At 42.3% G+C, this 20,907-nt stretch overlaps 2 protein-coding genes across 2 annotated transcripts; both read right to left on the reverse strand.

The window, feature by feature from the left end:
• Nucleotides 1-4,378: 4,378 nt before the first annotated feature.
• On the reverse strand, nt 4,379-14,015 carry LOC119431164 (uncharacterized). Its single transcript, XM_037698633.2, has 6 exons — nt 13,868-14,015; nt 11,488-11,633; nt 10,529-10,612; nt 8,390-8,428; nt 7,115-7,165; nt 4,379-4,569 (listed from the first exon to the last, which is right to left on the reverse strand). Exons 1-6 carry the CDS (start codon nt 13,929-13,931, stop codon nt 4,522-4,524), a joined length of 432 nt encoding a protein of 143 aa, XP_037554561.1. The 5' UTR covers nt 13,932-14,015; the 3' UTR covers nt 4,379-4,521.
• A 1,824-nt stretch (nt 14,016-15,839) lies between these two features.
• On the reverse strand, nt 15,840-20,496 carry LOC119431165 (uncharacterized). Its single transcript, XM_037698634.2, has 6 exons — nt 20,338-20,496; nt 19,756-19,901; nt 19,087-19,170; nt 17,965-18,003; nt 17,170-17,220; nt 15,840-15,960 (listed from the first exon to the last, which is right to left on the reverse strand). Exons 1-6 carry the CDS (start codon nt 20,399-20,401, stop codon nt 15,922-15,924), a joined length of 423 nt encoding a protein of 140 aa, XP_037554562.1. The 5' UTR covers nt 20,402-20,496; the 3' UTR covers nt 15,840-15,921.
• Between the last annotated feature and the right edge of the window lie 411 nt (nt 20,497-20,907).

The raw sequence follows: 20,907 nt of genomic DNA on the forward strand, positions 1-20,907 counted from the left end.
CGTGCCCGACATGTAAGTTGCATCTAGCAATTGCCTATGTAACTGGACCTGGTTCACTCAAGCGGACTAGGTGACTATTTGTCTCCAGCCCATTTTGAAGATTCCAACAAACAATCAGGATCGTAATCATAAACATCATTGTCAACGTACCGTGCCACGGGTCAAAGGATGTGAGATGTGCGCCACGTATTCTGGATACCTCTTCGGCACACATTATGGCGTCCCTTCGCAAGGTACGGATCGCTGCCGAAGAAGCGAATCGTAGAGCTACGTGTGTGGCTACAACCATGCGTGATCGGGCTCAGCAGACTGCTGTGCAGAGAGCATTACAAGCCGCAGCTCGCCGTCGACGCCGGGCGGACAGTCAGATCGTTCTCGTCAAAACGAGGTGAAGTGGCTTTGCCGCGGAGACCCTGTTGTGCGTGGTGCCGAAATTGGACCTACTTTTGAGGCACTGCACCAGCTTGCACTGTGACTGTGCTGCGTGTGCCGCGCAGGCCTGTGACTTTTTCATTTATCTGGGATTAAGAGGAAGCTTTAGCTCGGGGGTTCCTATTTAATATATGAAAAATAATAAATCCTTTTTCTCGGCAAGCATTGCGCCAAATTTAATCAACTTATTGCATTTGAAAGAAAAAGGTAAAACTAAATAAGTATTGGCAGCGAAGTTATAGTAAAGTTCTAAATAAAGTTTGTTGAAAATCGCAAATGTTCAAAAGACAGAACCATCAAGTTTACATCTGTGTAACTCAGCAATGAAAAGGAATATCACAATTCTATCGATTACGTGTAATGGTACATCTTAAGCGGAGAAAGATTCTGTATTATACATGAATGTGAAACCAACTACTAATACGTGAGTACGACTTTTGCAGAAGCCTTTTAAACAATGTAGCAAATTCACGTAAAGTATAAATTGATAAATCAAATTTATCCGCTTTGTATGCTCTAACGAACGTAGTTAACATAATTGCGATATCTGTTCTTAGTGCAGAGCTAAAATTTTGTGAACTTCGTGCTCCTTTTCAAACTTACGAAATTAAAAAAAAAATTCTTTAGAAAAATCAAGCCTAAATAAAAATTCCGCTTCTAACTGTTACTAGGATTTACCTTCTCTCTGAAATGCAAGAGAGTTAATTGAAATTGACCCATTGGTTATCTCAGAAAAGCGTTTCTGTGTTTTGCATGTATTTGAATAGGCGGCATCGGAGTTGGGCCCGAGGTAAAGCTTCCTGTTAAGCTGCTGTATTAGGCTTTTTGCAGAGGTACGTTTATCTGCTGTATCGTGTAATAATGAAGCTACAAGATGTTTCTGCCTGGCAGACAGGCATTCATACATTTTCGAACTGGTGAGATAGATGGTAAATGAAACCTAATGCGTTCAAATGCAACAATGATCTGAGTAGCGCACTGCAATTTACTACTGTTAAACTTACCCACACGCTTGTTACACTACCGTTAACGTCCGTACCTTCGGTCAGGTACCTTGTAGTACATATAGCTCAAAAGCTGTCATGGAACTAGCATGTTGATCATATTCGTTATAAAGCTGATCGCATGCTTGTATAATTGGGCCGATACACTTACCGGCCCCAGCCGCCTGAAGCTCATTTTGTTCAAACTCTTAGCAAGATCGAAAATAGGTTTTGCTTCGTAAATATCAGATCTCTCAAATACTGCATTAATAAAGGCCCTTGAATACTTTCAAATTACTCTTGTCCCGCAAGCCTTTCGTCAATGATAGTGAACTTAGGTCTGCCGACATTTCAATCCCTCCGCTTATTCTGCCCCCCAGCCCCTTGACCTGTCACCAGATTTATTTCATAAACACAGCTTCTACAAATGAACATTTTCTTCTCCCCACTGTATGTCTCGTCGGAAAGCAATACCTAAATAAATATGTAGGTTGCATCATGCGTCGCTTAAATCTGCCATGCGTCACTAATATATTGAAGTAAATACTTGTTTTTTGGCGCAAACTAGCAGTGATCAGAACCAAGTTCCCAACTCCGTCGCTGTGACCTATGATTCTGCCGCCTTCAAGTAGGCCATGAATATTTTTTTTCTTAACCACTTCTCTCCTTGTTGCCTTCGGGTCCTGAGGGTATGTCAAAAATAAATAAATACATTACACTCACACAGTGCAAACTTTGTTTCCTCTAACTAGTACGTCTTCCCAAGCTACGCATTGTGCAAGTGTAAAACAAAGTAACCATCTTTGGTGACCTCCCCTCCTCCCTCTGTGCAGTTAACAGCACGACACAACTTAAGCCGATACACGTATGCCCTATACTTGGAGAATGCCAATAGACGAACAAACTACGAATACCAAATATATCGGCATATTAGGCCAAACGCTGCAAAGGTTTCATCAAATTAACGCAGATATGTTTAAAGTAACGTGCGTAACAATACAAACCTGTTAGACGTGTTAACATGCTACACTCTTGTGCTTCCTGAAATGCCTGTATTTTTCGTTAGACGTGGTATTTTGTTTGCACAATATTGCACATATGTGGCGCATTGTCGGGCTCTGAAATTCTCAAGCCCTTGTAGAATTTCGGCCTGCACCCTGAGATCACACTTTCTAAAGCGAAAATAAAACGTGGCTAGAGAACCGTGTGTAAGGGAACCGTTTTCGCGTGAAATAAAGACTTGGTTGATTCTGTTTATTTTTGCGACTACGGGTATGAATATTTTTTTTTCTTTTACCCTTTTCTCTCTGCTTTACTAAACATAAAAAAACTTTCTACGTTTCTCGTAGGAGTTGAACGGCTACCAGATAAACTTCTCCGTCCACTGCCTAACGAATAGACAAACACATGTGTTTCAGAAAAACTACAAGCGATGATCCTTCACTTCATGACTCCAGCACCCCTCCTCACGATCACCCCTGTGGCCTGCACGTTAGTTCACTAAAATTTGCCTTTCAAGTTGTAGGTACGGAGCTTGCAAAGAATCTTGACACACAGCAGTTGTCACTGCCATTAGGAAACACAAATTGTATACCCTGATCGAAGTGCATGGTGAATGGTAACATTCAACAGACTGTTTTGCCTTCTTGCAAAGCTGTTTTGGCATTCTACAGAACACCAGTTTTCATTGACCAAAAGCCGTTAGCACGCCTGCTTCACTTGGACTAATAATTATCGAAATTTCGGTTTTACATGCCAACACAACGACCCAATTCAAAGAGAAGGCCATCGTGTGCGGCTTCGTATTATCTCTGACTAGCTGTGGTTCTCTAATGTGCACTCAATTCACTGTACACGAGGGATTTTGCATTCGGCCCCCGTAAGGATGCAGACGCCAGGGCCAGCATTGAACGCATGACCTCGAGCTACAGAGCGGAACGCCTTCCCGACTTCTCTACCGCCTGGTAGACAAGTCGCGACAAGAGAAGGCCTGGTATCGTACTAATTTTAATTCAGAGACTGCAGAGAGCTTACTTGTTGAAAGTCTGTAGTCGTTAGCCAACAATTATAGCTGTCTAAACGCACTGTTTAAACATTCCAATAACGTCACATGAAAAACGTCTACGTACATTCTATATATGGCGCGGGCAGGGAGAGTGATAATCGGCTTAGTAGCAATCCCGACTTGCTGATACTGGTTGTCCCCTAATGTGCAGTGCCATAATGTGCATTATAGTCATCGGGGTCTTTCGGCCAATAGTTGCTTGGCTTTACCAACGAAAACGTTTAAGCTGTTCAGCTCCTACCCGCACATCCGTGTTGGACAATCAAGTATTTTCTCTTAGAAGCGCCTAAAAACCTAAAGCCTGTGCCCATGGCCAATACAGCGTGCCCCTATACCTTGCTGCAATGATAATCACATTAGCTTCTACAGCCATCGGGAGATGATTTCTGCCAGTATTCGTTTTCTTCCGCCTCCTCCACAACTGGAATATGTCAGGGGACACAAATAAAGGCTTTCCAAATGGTGTGAAGGGTAGAAATAAACCTGAGTACTACGCCAACCAAAGTATAGATTTATTAGAAAATGACTATGCGACTCCTACATGGGGGCCTTGCTCACAGTTAAAAACCTGGTCGGCATAGTACACGGGATTTTTTTTTGCGCCTTCACATTGTTGCATTCCGAAAGACGGTTTTCCGTCAAACCTTTAACTTTCCTAATGGTGTTCAATTGTGCACTACAATGTGCTGCGGTAAATTTTTATCTCGTGTTACCAGCTCGATCCAAACCAAAGCAGGCTGCTAACTAATCAACGATCCCTGCGAAGAAGATTCCCCACCATCTTTTAAAAATGGTTATCTCTCAATCTGCAAACGTGGCGCTTGCTATCACGATGCCACAATATGAATCAAAGAGCTTGATGTATACGGGACAGTAAAGGGAAGGGACAAGGAACGAATAAGAATAGCACCGAAATTTCCGGTTCATGATGTTTATTGAGCATTCAAAAGGAATAAACACTGCAAGGACCCACTTCGTTCACCTCCGTCAAGCAGAACAAGCAGTTAAACTTGGTGAACCCTCATGGGCTGTTGCTGTCCTTCAAACGCTGCCGGCCTCCAGCGCAGCCAGTTTTGGAAGAAAACAAGCCTGAAACAATGGAATATGAGTGTTATTTGAAGTAGTTTAAAAATGTTTTTCCGAAGCGTATCTGTTGGTTCTATGGGCATTTATCCAGGCACGTACCTGGGAACAATGTATTTGTGTAACAGAAAGCATGCACATGTAACATCAGGTGATGTGAGAGTTGTCTCAAGAAGACGAATTTTCATATTGAACCTGCATATGGTACATTGCCAGGAATGCTTATCTTCTCACAGAGACCAGTCACGTTAAATGACGACCCTCCGCGATAGCTCATTGGCTATATGGCGTTGCGGTGCTCAGCTCGAGGTCACTGGTTTGATTGCAACCGAAATGCGCGAAATGGGCGAAATGCAAAAATGTTCGCACACTTAGATTTATGTGCATGTTAATGAACCCCACGTGATCAAAATTGAAACTACGGCGTGCCTCATAAGAATATTGCAGTTTTGGCAACTAAAACACCATTATTTTATAATAATTTAGCATTAGAAGAGGAAAACGATGCTTCTATCTTCAGGATAATTTGACCGATGTGAAATTCACAAAGTTCGCTTTCAACTCATTCATATTGCTCGCTTCTTGAATGATAGAAATCCGAGTAAACAGGGTGTCACAATTACATCTATGCTAATGCTTCGCCAGAAGCATTCGTATTTACTTGAATAGGCTGCTTTCCAGTGCCACAGCCCCAGCAGTCTCCGTGATCACGCTTGAACGTATTCAGCACTAACAGGATCCCCCCAAAATCACACGAGCTAAGTTAGGTTGGTTGGCTGATATCAGCAGTAGTAAGTTGCTAAATCTTCGCCTTGCGCCTGAGGCTGCCGTCATTTTTGTGCGGTTATTTGGCCCTATGTTTTCTTCCACTGGAGTAGGTATCGATTTTCATTATACTAGTAGATTTATTTACAGATTGCAGCAGTGAACAATTTCTTCACAGGCCTCTCGTTACAGAGTTAGGCGCCTCGAAGCTGAGTTGGGAAATATGGAGCTTACCACGCTTGCTTGTTTTCTTGTGTGGGTATCGTAACTACGAGTTGCTGGTTATACTCTGCTAGGGCCACCTGGGAACTTATTGATCGATTTTTTTTATTTCCAGTCGTACACGCAACATAAATATTTGTCGTACGAAAGTAGCTCCTGATGTACGGCATCAGTTACTGTAGTTGAGACAGACGTTACGCTACGACAGGCGTTGAGACGTTGCGACAGACGTTCTCATGTCGCAACAGGAACTTTCTGTCGCGGCGATAACGTCGCACTTGGCGCTTTCGGTCGCGGCGCTAGAGAGGTGACAAAATATTTGCCGACGACGTGAGTTCTGATATTGCGACAGAACGGCGTTCCGTCGTGACGTTAGAATTGGGCCACGTCGCCCTAGGGAACTTTTTATCCCAGTTTAATATCGGTGGTGTAAACTGTACACTGTAATTTTTTTACGCAGTATTGAAAGGCGCTTTGTGCATATCCGGGAATTCTGATAGCAGCGATAGAAGGAGTGACGTTGGCGGGGTAAATGACTCCGATTTGTCGTGATCTTGCGGTGAAGACGTGCCAGAACCAACGGTCCTACCGTAACCCTGGAATCGGCCGCTGCTCAAAATATCGCAACAAAACGCATGTGCGGCAACGGCTGCTTTCCCACTCTGTGTTCTCGTACTCAAACTTTTGTAAAAACCTTGTGAATTTCTAATACACAATATTCAATGCTCATTCATCCGTCCGATTGGAATTTGGGACTATGTGGTTCTCTTCCACCGGAGGTGAGGCCTTGCGCACCTCGGCTCAAGCATATAAAAATTGAGACGGAGATAAAGGGCACTAGAGTTAAGCTTTGGCCACGGCAATTTAGCATAAATGGTCATTTTTTGTTTCTGTGATGACCACAGATCAAATGAGGAGCACCGTCGCCACGTATTGTCAACATGTAACAAATTTGCTGTGTGCCTCGGAGGCAGCCAGTCTTTCTCTCCCGCGGTTCTTTGAGTAAGATCTCCCTGGCGCGCGCGAAAAGTCGGCGCGCACCATCCCCTACTGTTATCGCTTGCGCGCGCGAGAAGATGCCGCTGTACCAAGCCTCCATTCTTGTCGGCTCAGTTTCGAATGCTTTACCTCGCACCTACAGCTTATGGCGCGCGGCCGCGATCCTATCGTATTTGCACTCTATATGGAACCTCACGGCGACGTCAACGGTGATTTTTTTCCTGTAGTGTTCATAAAAATTCTATCTGCAATCGAAATTTATTTCGTCTTATAGAGATCTCGGTCGTCTTTTCTAGTGAAAGATAATTAACTACTACAGGAATTCACTACATAAATCAGACGACAGGACCAAAGTTAGAACAGAAATTTTCTGCGTTGTTTTTCTAGTGTTTATTTATTTATTATTTATTGATTTATTCATTCCCCAAGGGTCCCAAAGGGACATTAGATGACGTACGAGTGTAAAAAGGGCTAAATTAGCGATGACAAGATTGCAAAGATGAATCAAAGCGCGGAATGACAGATCTAATGCAGACTGCTATTCATTGCTTTGTCATACACTTACCTTCATGGTCTCGTACAAGGCGGTTTCTTTCTCCGTAGGTGGAGTTGATTCCTGCATGGCAAATAAATGACCGACATATTAATACTGACCGTTACGTCTCCGCGATGAATCAAACAGAATTCAACCAAGCACAAATAATTTTATTAAGGGCATGATTTCTTATTACAAAAGAATAAAAAAGAGAACCTACCGCACCAAAAGTTGGACCTGAAAGATGCTCCTTTTTGAAACAGAAGTGATAAATAATTTGAAGTAATCTTGAATTAGGAGCTTCGACAGATTAGAAGCCATCCCTCAGTGACATGATGGTGTGTATACTTATGCTTCTCGCCAGGTTTTATATTGCGTCACAATTGCATAGGGAATGCCCTGCATTTCAGCTATTTGTCGATATATTGTGGTGGGTCTTTCAAACCGAGATCTTTTTTATGCACGGCTAGTTTTTGTGTAAATGTTTCCTGGATTGCCTGGATTCTTGTTTCTTTTACTTTGCTTCTCTTGTTATATTTGACAGGAGGACTTCTCTATGAATAATTCCCTATAACGCCCACTACAATATTGGTTGATAGCAGTCGTTTTATATTCTGGGGAATGTCCCGTATCGATAGTGCCACAAAGGTGTCATAGCACGTTTAGACGTCGAATGAAAGAGCCGTGTTGTTTTGTGCGTCCGCTGGTAGTATTACCTCGCACGTTCTATTCCTAATTTTCCAGCAAGTGCAATAGGATACAAACATTTCCCAATTTCTATCACTTACAAATGAACTGTGTTCTAGAAATCGAACATAGGAACTCATTAAAAATTTCAGTTAGTGGCACGAATTGTGTTTCTTTCATTCAAGGAAGCACGAAACTGTCACTAAAAGCAAACAAATATAAAAGAAAGAACAGTCAGCTCTAATCTTGAGTGTTGCACGATGGAAACGAGTGGAGAAGCTAAACGATTCATACCGTCGTGTGAGACGTTCCATGGATAAATTTAAAGGGACGGTCACTGCAGATGAAGTAGGTTGACCTTAATCAGAGTTTTTAGTAGAGATGATATGATTGTTCTTTTTTTCATCAGTATAACTGCATTATTGCTTCCTTAGCGTTAATAAACTACTGGTTTAACATATATTTTATGGTTTTGGAACACTTGCCGGTTGGAGAGCTTGCTGAGTCACGCTGGGGTAAAACAACACTTTTTATGTTATCGCGTGTTGCGCTCTATATTTTCTATGTGCCAGCTAAATGTAACGGGGCAGAATTTCTCGGTACCAGCGCGCAACTTACCAGATGGCGTTTTGAAGCCTCCCGGTAGCATTCCTTCTCCTGAAAAAATAAAAATAAGTAAATCAACAAATTACAATTATGAGTAGCGCCGGGGAATTAGTACCACCGACCGATCCCGGCCACGGCGGCCGCATTTCGATGGGGGCGAAAGGCGAAAGTATCCATGTGCTTAGGTTTAGGTGCACCTTAAAGAACCCCAGGTGGTCCAAATTTCCGGAGTCGCCCACTACAGCGTGCTTCATAATCATATCGTGGTTTTGGCACGTAAAACGATATACTTTAATTAATTTTTGGTACCACCAATCGAACGTCGAATTGCTAACCATGGCCTCGGAGAAGTAATACAGCTGCTCCTATTTCAACTTTTGAAATCATTTAAAATCTTGGTCATGGAGTTCTTCAAGCGACAATGATATAAGTTTACTTCCCTTTACGCAGAGGTCAGTTTAAATATAAGCTGCGTACTTCGAAAAAATGACGCCGCTGCAATGCAGAATGTAGGAAACCTGGTAATAGGTTCTAACTGAAATTTATGGAAACATCTGAGACAAATACATACCATCTCCGAGCGTTTGTTACCCACAGCTTTCAAATATATATTTCCACAAAGTGCTGCAGCTTTCCATGAAACAGCGGAAGTGTCATTCACGAGCACACGCATATCACTGTGCCCGTCAGAAAACTGTTCAATATTTATTCCCTAAGGTTCATATTGTTATATGATGAATCTAGATGTGGTGAGGTTCATGGTGATTACGCTAAATATGTCCGCAAGTTCATTATTGCCCCTCAAAATGCAAGGTGATGGCATTTCATCTATAAATCAACGCTGATTACTGCAGTGCAGCATGGTCATGACGTCACCTTCTGCCTACTGTTTGTGGCCTACTGCACACGTTAGAAGTCTTAACGCTTATAAAAAAAACAAAGAACGGGGTTTATAATCAAAATTATTACTCATTATTTTTCACGTAGCGGCTGTGGTATTAGTAATGATCGCTGTTCAGTTCTAACTCCGCTGCATTAGACAATGCCTTTGCGCAATGCAGCCCGGCCATTGCTTCGAAATGGCTTGGAAAAGAATTACTTCATTGAGTACTTGACTTTTTTTACCTCGAATACCGCGAACAGTGATTATTAGTAGCCCAAATCCTGGATTCGTTTAATGAATTCCTCGTGATCACGGAAAACATTAAATGCTCCTGCCCCCTCTCAACCTCTACGAAACTCAAACAGAACTCTTGTGCTACCGCTGGGCTGCTGAGCACGAGGTCGCGGGATCAAATCCCGGCCGCGGCGGCCGCATTTCCATGGGGGCGAAATGCGAAAACACCCGTGTACTTAGATTTACGTGCACGTTAGATTTAGGTCCAAATTTCCGGAGTCCCCCAGTACGGCGTACCTCATAAATCGTGGTTTTGCCACAATATGAAATAAATTTTTAACTCTTGTGTTACCAAAATAACTCCTATGAACTCTTTGAATCGCTAAGACGCACTCCACAGCAATCTGCAGAAGTGTGGTGTAGCAACGCCCTAATTATGTCCGCCCCCCATGCATTTGCGAGCCGGAGAAGTGAGGCAGGCTTCGTTAGCGACCCTTTGCGCGAAACTGCCGTTACTGAATTCTGGCCCAACATACTATTGCATGTACACTGTTCTCGTAGGAGGAATGAAATAAAATTGGTGGCACCACGATCAATTGACAGCGCCAGGCTTTCCAGTGATGTGCCCCCCTGTTGGCAAGAATGTCCCGTGGTATACGCGGTGGACAACATGAGGACGACGTATAGTCGTCTGCATTTGTAGTTATGTGCGCACATGCGCGACAAGTTGGCTTGGCTTAGTGGGTACAACCCTCTGCATGAAGACGCTTGATAACCACTTGATTACCACTTGAATATCTTTTCGTACGTCATGTTGTAGGGCTTCTTGACCAAATCCCGCCGAGCAAACACAGCGAGCTTGCTTCTTAGCTTACAGATTTGCTCGCATTATAACATTTGTTTTTTTTTCCAGTAGTTCATGAAGTGTTACATAAGTCAGTGCCATAATTGCCGTTCACTAGGTTGTTCCGCCCGTCTGTAAGTTAGACAGTCAGTCAGTCGGTCAGTAAGTGACTCATCAAATTTATACTTACAGCAGCGTCTCTTTCTGTGGCGTCCGCAATTCCAGATTTAGATGCGGCGCATTTCGTTCCCTCTTTCGTTATAGGCACGGTGAACTGAAAGAAAAAGTTGGAATAATTATTGCATGCTCTTGCCAATGAGCGGCCCCGTATTAACTACTTCCGTGCTTCTCGTGGTAGAAAGATTCGGATAATAAATCCAAAATGCTTTATTTTACCTGCTCAAGTACTACGCTGCTTCTTAGGTAAAAGTTTGATAATGCTTCAGTTTAAAATACTTTGTTTGTGGCAAGAGACGCTAAGGCGGAAGGGCACCTAGCTGACTGGAGCAAAGCCCATGGATCAGCTTGACCGGAGGCTAAATGATCACGGCAGGGAGCTCTATGATGGCAAGCGAAATATCTTGCCTGATTTCTTACCTTGTTAACTTCGATTTCGTTTGGAAGGCTAACACGTATCGATTATCTTCAAACAGTGAATTCAGACGTTGGGACTGAAATTTGTTAAGCAGCACTGCCTCGGTTATAATACCTTTACAGTTTTTAACCGCTCAGCTAGATGTTTATATTTTGTTTCACCAAATACCTGCCTAGGTTTTTGATCCAGCATACTTTATACAATGGGTGCTGCCAGTGGTCATTTCTTGCTTGTTCAAAGCTGTATTGCATTGACTTGGCCTGCACGCCAAATCGCTATCTCAATTCACTGTGTAAGATCCTTTTGTAGATAAGTTTTGGTTTTTATATACCTGGTGCGAAGTACTTTGTATGTGGAGTTTCGTCAGTGACAATTTGACAAGGCTGCGCCCAAGCTGGGTAGCACTAGTTGGTCTATTTGGTTGCTGTCACATTAGATGAAATTGAATTTACCTTACCACCTATACAAACCTGCAAATGTCTTCAATTCTGTGATAAAGTATGAAGCAGAGTTTGGAAAAAAAAGTAAGAGCATCTTTTTACATGTTGACTTACCTTTTTAAGCAGTTCGATGCCATCTTCTTTATGTTCCACGGCGCACTCCTGAATAAGCTTCACTCGTGCCAGTACCTTCTCCGCAAATTCATCACTTCCAGCGTTCTCGCGAACAGTTTCCTCAATGAGTTTCGCCACATCTTCGGCTGCAAGATTAGCAAGCACGAAAATCTAGTTATTACCCGTAGATGACAACAGCTGTAGAACAGCTTCACAAAACAAGAGTGTCAGGTCATCTATTTCACGGTTCTGGCAAGGGTGAGAGTGAATAAGCTAAATTTGTTTTGGGCAGCTACCAGTGGACATGAATATTGTAGCACTGTTAACTATAAACATTCTAAATAGTCAACAGCGACTTTGAAATCAGCGACAAGCAATTGCACTAAAGCCAGGGAAAATACCGAATATTATTCGTAGCAGGATGAGCTATTTCAACATTACAAGCAGCCATTAGAGAATAAGGTTCTGATGATGAAAAATAGCTGTCGTGATGAAGTATTTCCCAATAAAAAAAACTCGATTTTGTAACAGCCTTACAACAAAATGCTAAAGCATGGTACATTAACAAATCTTAAGGCCGTTTTGTTATACAGGGTAAGCTCACACACACAAGAATAAATGATGAACTATTCGGTTGAAATATTTAAAGCGAGCTTTATACGGCTAGCTGAAATCATGTGTCCCCAGAAACCTATCATCACCACAATTGGCTCGAGCGTCGTCGTCGTCTTCCCCAGCTGTCTGCGCTGCCGCTAATTATTCCAGCGTAGAATTTCACCTCTCGTCTATCATCGTTATGGGGAGGCCGCGTCTGCGGGGGTATCAGCCATTGCTTAAGGGGGTATGAGTCATTCATTGTCTTACATAACGGATAGATTTAATTTTAAAGAAATTTAATTTCGAAAAATCGCAAGCGGCAATGGCAGGCGAATGCTGCTAATCACACTGCCGAGCAAATTCGAGACATCGAACGCAAGCACGGCGGACTGTGGGCATACCGTCAGTTACGTCGTTCTCTCTATCGCCGCCGAACGTGTGTGTAAGCTCATATATAACCTCATAATTGATAAATACAATAATTAACCCTCGGTATTAACCCAGTGATAAGCACCGGGGCCGCACGTTGCAGCTTAGCTGATTAACCATCTTCATGGAGTGGAAGGGGCGACGAATTTTTTTCTATGGAAATTTGTAACTACCTCTATCTTAGTATTTTCGAAATGCTGTCTGCTATATGAGTATAGGAATTCGTGAAAAAGCCTTCACGGCGTGTTTCTTGAATGTATATGCTATCAAGGGAAAATATTGCATTTCACAGAAAATTTTGAGCTATAAGCGTGCTCTACCATCTAAAAAACCATCTAAAAAGGAACCATCTAAAAAGGGAACGAAGCTGCTGGTGTTCCTACCAGAAACACCATGCAGTTCATCCTTTGTTAACAGAACTTAAGCATAGCACATAATTACTTCACCGGGCGTCAGTGTTCGCAGTATATGTCATTTATTACGTTTGCTACATTACAAACACGTTTGTTTTAAAGTTAATTTTGTAATGCAGACTTCGTCGGTCGTGCTGTCTTGCACCCTAGTAATATTGTGCAAAATATTTTCTTTAGTAGAAGATTTGCTCCTTGCTGATTGCAGATCATTCTACAATTTATCTAGGCTTGAGCAATTTGGGTTAGGAGAAGGCGCTATTATATATAAGAAACCAAAAACGCGATCATTTGATGATGCGGGCAGACTGCCTATATTCACGTAATATGAACATTTCGTTAAAGTTGCGGACCTTTAACGTGCTACATTTATCATTTCCAAGTACATGCGTACATCAGATTAGTCTGTCCTCACATAGATTGAGTTTAAGCCTATCTCGTGGCTTTCAAGAAAATAAAGATTTCAACTAGATGGTAATATCCGCAAGAAAGTTTTGATTGTGTTCTTAGTGAATGTAAACTGACTATGTTACTTCAGAACAAACTCCTCCAAAGCAACGGTATGGAATGTCTTTCCTTTCTTTTGTAGGAACCGATAATATTGAAAATTGAAAAGCTTATCAAAGAACACTGGTACTTAAGGGCAAAACGCTAACTAAATCTTGTCTGCTTGCGCGTTGCTCGTTTTCTCAGCGCTGTTCGTGCAAAATAAATCTTCTCAATGGTAATGTGCTTGACGTGTGAGTGCTCTTAATGTGGTATTCAAGATTTTGAAATTCTGGTTCGGAACACCCAAGCAACTGCAATGGTGTTTTACGACATCGTATTCGTAGGTTTGTGAACCCTATATTGTGGTTCGCATCTTCCCTTCTCTTAAATTATTATCATCGTCGCCAGAAAGTATATCATCGTTCTGGTGCGTAACCACAAGTCAGCATACTCACCCTCGTCAGCGGCTACCAGGCAGACGACGCCAAGGCAAAAACACAGCACAAAACCTGTCTTCATTGTAGCTCAGCTTACGTGCACTCGATAAGATTTTCAAGAAGGGCCTGTATCCAACGAAGAATCAGATGTGTCTAACCGCATTGGCGCTACCACGTTCTTATATACTCTCAAGAACATCGCCAGGCCATCAGCTCGATGACGCTAGTGTCCTTGCGGCGTGGCGAAGCCACTTCTCAAGCGTGTTTGTAAACTTTGCGGCGCAAACGACTCCTTGAGTGAGGGAGCAGTTTGAAGACAAGAATAAAGGAAGATTGAAACGCCGCCAAGGTCTACAATAACGCGGCGGCAACTCGACGCCGTCGCCTTTTGTTTGGCTTCAATCGCACGAGGAAGGTGGTCGCGCAAGGCGGCGCTCGCTCTCTCGAACGTGAGACTTTGCACGCAAAACCAGTTTGCTAATGCATTCCTGATAGGAAGTGTCTGCTCTTTCAGGTCAGTTGTGGGTGTCCCATCTTTCAGATGGGAGCTCGAAAGGGGCGTCTTCTCTTTTCCAGAGTTGTTAGCCGTGACTAATACTGTACAGAGAGAGTGACTTACACCTTGCGCAAGCCTCAATTTCCGCCCAATTATCATTGCGGCACAGAAAATAATAAGGAAGCAGAACTTACTTGTACACATGCTGTGCGCAGCATGCTTGATTGACAGATTTGAGGAAAACGTCATGATCGTCATGCTAGCATTCGGTGAAGAGGCAAGACAAAAAGATTGCACCTGTATCGAATCGGTGATAAGCACTTCTGTCGAAAAGAGTGATGTTGTAAGACGTTCGCTGAGTTTAGCTAATAAAAGCCTACTTGACAGATTTCAAACTGCATGACACGTGATTAAGAAGACTTGGAATTGTTGATTTTCTTGGCATTTAGTCGTTTGCGCGTTTCTTTATGGTGGAAGATCAAAGAGTGATGGGAGCTATTAAAGATGACCAGTTGCAAAAAAAAAAAGAAACCCGCGCGCTTTTGGCATCTCTACACTTAAAATTTTGACGCCTCTCGCCATGTTGCGGCACACAGCACTGTTCTTACTGATTTATGTCCAAATATTTCACGTGCGCCTGTAACTTGAATACTAGTATATTATTATATTATTATATTTTACGTGCGGTTTCGGAGCAAGCCCAATACTTGAGAATATGTAGGGCTTAAAAAAAAGAAATCTCGAAAACAGGTATTCACAAAGCTAATTTGAAAACACAAGCTTAGAGCAAACATAATATATATTCTCATTGAACGATTTTAGCATGTCGATGTGAAATGAATTGCTGACATACAGGGTGTTCATTCCTAAGTTTTACGGAATTTTTAGAAATTGCCCGTAGCAGGTAGCATAATTCTTATCATTGTGCTGGGTTATTCGATGAGACGGACATTAGCAGCACGAGAAATCGAAACACATATTCAACTAATTAACAAAAATTCAACAATAAAGTTCTTAGTTAATTACTTTACGACACATATTGCAATTTACAAATTGTAGCAGGTGAGCTTGTCAGGCGTATCCACTAGAAATGAAGTTCCAGAATGCAGAAAAACTACTTTTCAACGAACATTTTACTTTTCAGAACCCTTACTTCTCTACTTCCGGTGGCGGGATTCGCCTTCCTTTGCAATATTGCCAGATGACAGGCAAGAAATTGAGCGCCCATTTACCTATATCATCAACAGCTTTAGAGCCCTCTGCACATCACACCTGGCGCTCATTTATGTTTGTATATAAGTGGAATTCATAGACACAATTACGAAAAGAAACAAATTCTATCTTTAGGAGCCATGAATTGAAGTCAACGTCATTAAATCTGAGGGGAGAATTCTTAGCTGAATATGTTTCAAAACAAGGTGAGAATAAAAACATTTAACACTGAAAGAACAGAAAAAAATGGCGTTAGCACGCTTGTGACACAATGTGGACAAGTTGGAGACAATAGTTTTATTATGCAGAAGGTCCTACAAAAGCTGTAAACAAGCCGCTCAGTAGCTCCTGCTTCACCTTTCGCTCATTCCTTCAGTGCCTCCAAACCTTTGACAACGCAGACCTGAAAGGAGGAGCACGAATTGTTTGCAGCAACACCTCACATTACTCGGAACCTAATGATGCCGGATCACTGATTTAAATTAGTTTGCTCGGTCTTAGCAATTCCCGATATGTAACTGCACTCTTTCATATAGTCGTAGAGTTTTGCGTTTATGTTTGGGCACACCTCTTGCAAATTGAGCAGGAATTTGCATTGCATCCAGCGCTGATTAGAGTAGATGGCTGTTAATAGATATAGATTCATTGATTGCTGCGCGGGTTCCTTGTCAGCTGGGCAAGCAACCAGCGCAACACAAGAACGCGCCATGCGACCTTTGTTCGAGCTTTTTGTGGGCTTTATGTCAGGCTCAGAAATAACTTTTTTTAACTTTTATGTAGCACGTATTGAGCAACAGAAAGCTACATCGAGAATATTTCAGGATGGTCTGCAATTTTCACATTAGCACTTTTACTCTGAATATGGTATGTAATGAATCTGAACAATTAATAATAGCTACAGATGTAATTAGGCGAAATACAAAAAAAGTCTGACTTGTTCCAAGTGACGGCCAACATTACCTTGGTTCTCTCCAGCTACGCGGCACTCCTATCTTGAAATTTTGGCGCAATTTACTTGGAGCACCATGTATATGTATTAAGGACAGGGTGTCCTCGTAGACAAGCATGATTATTTCAGACGGGTCGTATCGACTCGCCGAAATGTACTACATGCAACGAGACATGATACACTCAAAACTGCTGTAGACATGCCCAAAATATCGAGATAAAAGGTTCGCTCCACTGGAGAAGCTGCAAAACAAAGAAGCACCTTCATCCGCTTGCGTGTCTGCCCTGCTTTTTGTTTCCACAACGATAAGTTACAGTCAGCAATGAAGCATCACGTCTTCTCATTCCATTCCTAAGAGAGAATGGTTTGCTGGAGATGCGGTGAAACACAGGAGTAATATTGTAAGAGACGCTCGGCCGGATCCAATACCAGCCTTGATCCCCAGGTTAAAACCGCATGCTACTACAATTCACTACCAACGCAAGCTTTTGGTAATCTACGAACAGAAATCCTTGATTTTGAAAAAAAATCTTTGGATCCGAATATACAACGAGAAGCAAGCTTCGTGCCTTAGGATTTGGAGCGATATCAGGTTTTATATGCCAAATATTCTAATATACAGTTCAATTAAAAATACCACGACGCTGCGAGATTTAGGCTTACCCTTATGGTGTCGAAGACGACGGCTTCCTCCTCGGTAAGCGGTATCGAGGCCTGCAGCGATCGATAAAGTAAGGTCCGCATGTCATACAGTGATGACTATGTTGCACTAAACGTGGTAACGTGGCAATGCCCACTACAGTGTTAGCATTCTGGGAAAGTACCACATACAAGTTGACCCTAAGGACTAGCCCATGATTGTTTACGATTACTTTAACGACGATTAGAGTCGAATAGAGAAGAGAGGGTTGTTCATGTTCACTTGAGCCTAAGACATGTTTATTTATATGTAGAGAAGAACCGTTCACCGAACCCCAACCGGAATGTAAAGCACAAGGCAGGGACTTTTTATCCTAAGTTATATAAATCCACGGGTTTAGATTCCTTAATTTCCTGCATCGTATGTTAACTGGAGCAATTCAATTTCTGTTTTTTTTTTGTAGTACGACTTCTACAGTACCTGTGACTTGGCATTTTAATTTCAGATTTCAATAACGACGTGCCACACATCAACACAAGATAGTTATCCCATAGCAGTGTTCTTTGTAACATCAGAAATATGAAGCTTCGAGTCAATTATTCCAAGCCGAAAGTTGAACTAAGAAGACAAACAATATTTTCACATGAGAAACACCAGAGCATCTAACAAATTATAGCACTCTCATTAAAACTGGCTAATTTATGCTAGAACACCGAAAACTGTACCCAAATGCAAAATGTGCGCAATGGTGCTGTGGAGCATTTTCAACGCAACTAAAATCTTGGATGTTTGTCGAGGTTCAATACAAAAAAGTGTACCTTTGCATGGTCCGCCACATCTGTCCAACATTTTTTGATCTGCAAGAAAAGCAGGGATGGCAGTATTGTCCACAAGACCACACTGTGACCAGTACTTGCTCACAGGGACAATCTGGAGACAATTCCGAAACAATGCGGGGCATGCTACCATACTTCTTTCTCGAGATAATAGCATTTGTACTCGAGAATTATACCTCAAGTGTCCTTGGTCGGCATTGCGCGCTACTAGGTGTTCCATGTACAAAGACACTATACAAAGAAGAAAGCGTACATTTATTGCACTCGAACCAGTACTAACACATGAGGCAGAAATTTGGAGATTAAAAAAGAAGCTTGAAATGACTCTAATGACCAGGTAACGAGCGGTGTAACGGTGGAACCATAAATTATCGTCGTAACATTGAGTGGCATAACAGCAGCGGTGTGGATTTAAGAGCAAACAGATGTAATTTACATTTTAGTTGAAATTAGGTGGAAGAATTGTAGTGGGGCAGGCCATGTAACGCATACCGGAGATTACCAGTCCTCTCCTAGAACTATGTACTGGGCGCCGAGTAAAGAGAAGCACCACCGAGGACGGCAGAGAACTAGGTGTGGTGAAATTAGGAAAGTGTGCAGCCTAGGATTTATCCTTGGCTGCAATAAAATTATCCCTCTCTAGCTCATGCAAAGGGTGGATAATTCATTGTCTATGGGAGTGGCTTTCCTCCCGCAGTAAAGATAAAACAGTATGGTGATGGTGACAATAATGATGCATGCGCTGGTGATGATGATGCAAAGGGAATCCAGCAAAACCCCTATTTTTGAGTAATGACACACGCACTAGGTTTTGCTCCTGTCTCTTCCACAGACATGTTACATAATTAGCGTGAAACGGTTCACGTGATTTCATGAAACGTAAAAAAAACTAATTTCTCCATTTCAATATTATGAAGGTCGTAAAAGCTGCATTAAAAACAAAGTTGTTGCATGTAATGCCACATAAAGAGCGTTTCAAGACAATTACCCATTTCGGATCTAAACAGTTATCGATGATTGACTGCATTCCTCTGTTAACGAATCATTCAATCACGTTCGTAACTGATGAATAAACAGTGGGCGTAGCGAAAACTTTGAACTTACAGCAATGACTCTTTCTGCAGCGTCTGCAATTCCAGACTTCGTCCTGACGCACTCAGTTCCTTCAGAGCCAATTTTCACAAACATCTGAAACAGCCAGGGTCAAACACGAGCTTTTGTTGTTTTGCTCTCTCTTTTTATTCGATGGCTCTCAACAACTCATTGACACTGGATTAGGTGAGCCTACTCGACAACAAAATAAAATAACGATACAAAGGTATCGAGCATCAAGAAGCTATCTATTTAATAGTCAGTGGGATGCACAACAATAATAACAGCATGCCAACGGTGGTCACGTCCATGTTACTGCCTGGAAAGGAAAGATTCGTTGCATACCTGTAGAAATAGAAGATGCCATCCCTAAGCTAATGTTGAGTTATACGTTCTAGAGCCGATATTTTATATAAACATATTTCTGAGACTTGCGGAAAGCGCTCGTGAAAATTGAAATTCAGTTTACAAAATTTATACCTAGATGCTACCACTACAAAACTTTTGCCACGGTGACTCTGGCGCGCACAATCGATATGGAACAAAAGAATAGTAATAAGCTTCGCGTATGCGCAATACTTTTCGCGCTGAAGGAAATGTACACACGAAACAAATAAAGAACTAAAGAAACAGTAAATGTTCAATGAAGTGGCCTACAAATTGGACACTTAGTCTCCTCACCTTTCTAAGAACAGCAAGGCCATGCTCAGGATGCTCGAGTCCACACTTTTGAACAATCCGGGCCTCTACGAGTAGCCTCTCCGCGAGAGCCTCCGATCCGGCCCGTTCGCGAATACCCTGTTCCATGAGCTTCCACACATCTTCCGCTGCCAAAAGAATTGAGGGAACGAGCAATTACTTCAGCAGCAGCTATAGTGGAGTGCAATTTGCCACGATGTCCACCAATTGACAAAACAATGTAGTGTTTACTGAAACATGGATTAGTCTCACTCCGATTAAGTTGGGGCTATAAAAACGCCGCTCGAATAGGTCACATCAACATTAATGCAATATGCAAGCGGTAAGACTTTCTTTCTAGTAGGAGCAGCATTTGAAATCTATACACTTTCACCCGGCATGTAGCACGAACTAGTAAAAAAGTTGTTAGCGCAAAGTTAATGTGAAAGCTTTGTATATCCTTTCCAAGATATAATCATTATTGGTTTGCTCAAACCTTTGTTTACCCTCTTCCTCCTGCCATACGTTTGTAATGACATACGTGCAAGTGTTCTACTAAGAAGAAGGGACAATAATAAAACTAACCTTCATCGGCTGCAGTGATGCAGGTAAATCCAAGAAAAAGGCAAGCGACGAGAACGCTTTGCATTGTATTTATCAAACGTGCACTGTAGCGTTATGGTTTTGCCTAACGGCGGGCGTCAAGCAGACGCTAGTCGTGTATGTATGCGAAGTGGCTGGAAATGGATACTCTAGGATCTTATATAGCAAGGCAAGGGCAGCTGGACCTTCGGAACGATGACGCCGCTGCCCTGGCATTGTGCCAAATGCAAATTATCAAACTTGTTTCGCCAGTTCAAATTGTCAAGGAAGCTACGCTTTATGCAATGGTACGGCATGAAATCAACAAAAAAATTACGGCCAAACCGAGCGGGTGCTATTTTCAAAACACCAAGTAGCAGAGAGGCTTGGGCAATTGCTTGCTCAATGGCAACAGAAGGTGTGCGATCAAAAGGCATGCTTCTTAAAAGCATGCCTTTTGAAGCAAGCACGCCTGCAAAGCAAGGTCCTGACCGAAAGTCAGTGCCATTGAATGTACTGTAGAGGTGGCAAGTACGATGAAACTGCAATGAACTACCAGGCCTCGGCTAATGT

This window comes from Dermacentor silvarum, chromosome 10 (genome assembly GCF_013339745.2).
Source record: "Dermacentor silvarum isolate Dsil-2018 chromosome 10, BIME_Dsil_1.4, whole genome shotgun sequence".
NCBI lineage: Eukaryota > Metazoa > Arthropoda > Arachnida > Ixodida > Ixodidae > Dermacentor > Dermacentor silvarum.

Excerpts from the sequence above, each read along its gene's own strand:
- LOC119431164 (XM_037698633.2), bottom strand. The coding sequence starts at position 13,931 with ATGAAGACAGGTTTTGTGCTGTGTTTTTGCCTTGGCGTCGTCTGCCTG. Across the intron at positions 10,613-11,487 it reads GCATCGAACTGCTTAAAAAG|TTCACCGTGCCTATAACGAA; the intron begins GTAAGTCAACAT and ends TTTTTCTTTCAG. Across the intron at positions 8,429-10,528 it reads CCACAGAAAGAGACGCTGCT|GAGAAGGAATGCTACCGGGA; the intron begins GTAAGTATAAAT and ends TTATTTTTTCAG.
- LOC119431165 (XM_037698634.2), bottom strand. The coding sequence starts at position 20,401 with ATGCAAAGCGTTCTCGTCGCTTGCCTTTTTCTTGGATTTACCTGCATC. Across the intron at positions 19,171-19,755 it reads GCCTTGCTGTTCTTAGAAAG|ATGTTTGTGAAAATTGGCTC; the intron begins GTGAGGAGACTA and ends TGGCTGTTTCAG. Across the intron at positions 18,004-19,086 it reads CTGCAGAAAGAGTCATTGCT|ATCAAAAAATGTTGGACAGA; the intron begins GTAAGTTCAAAG and ends CTTTTCTTGCAG.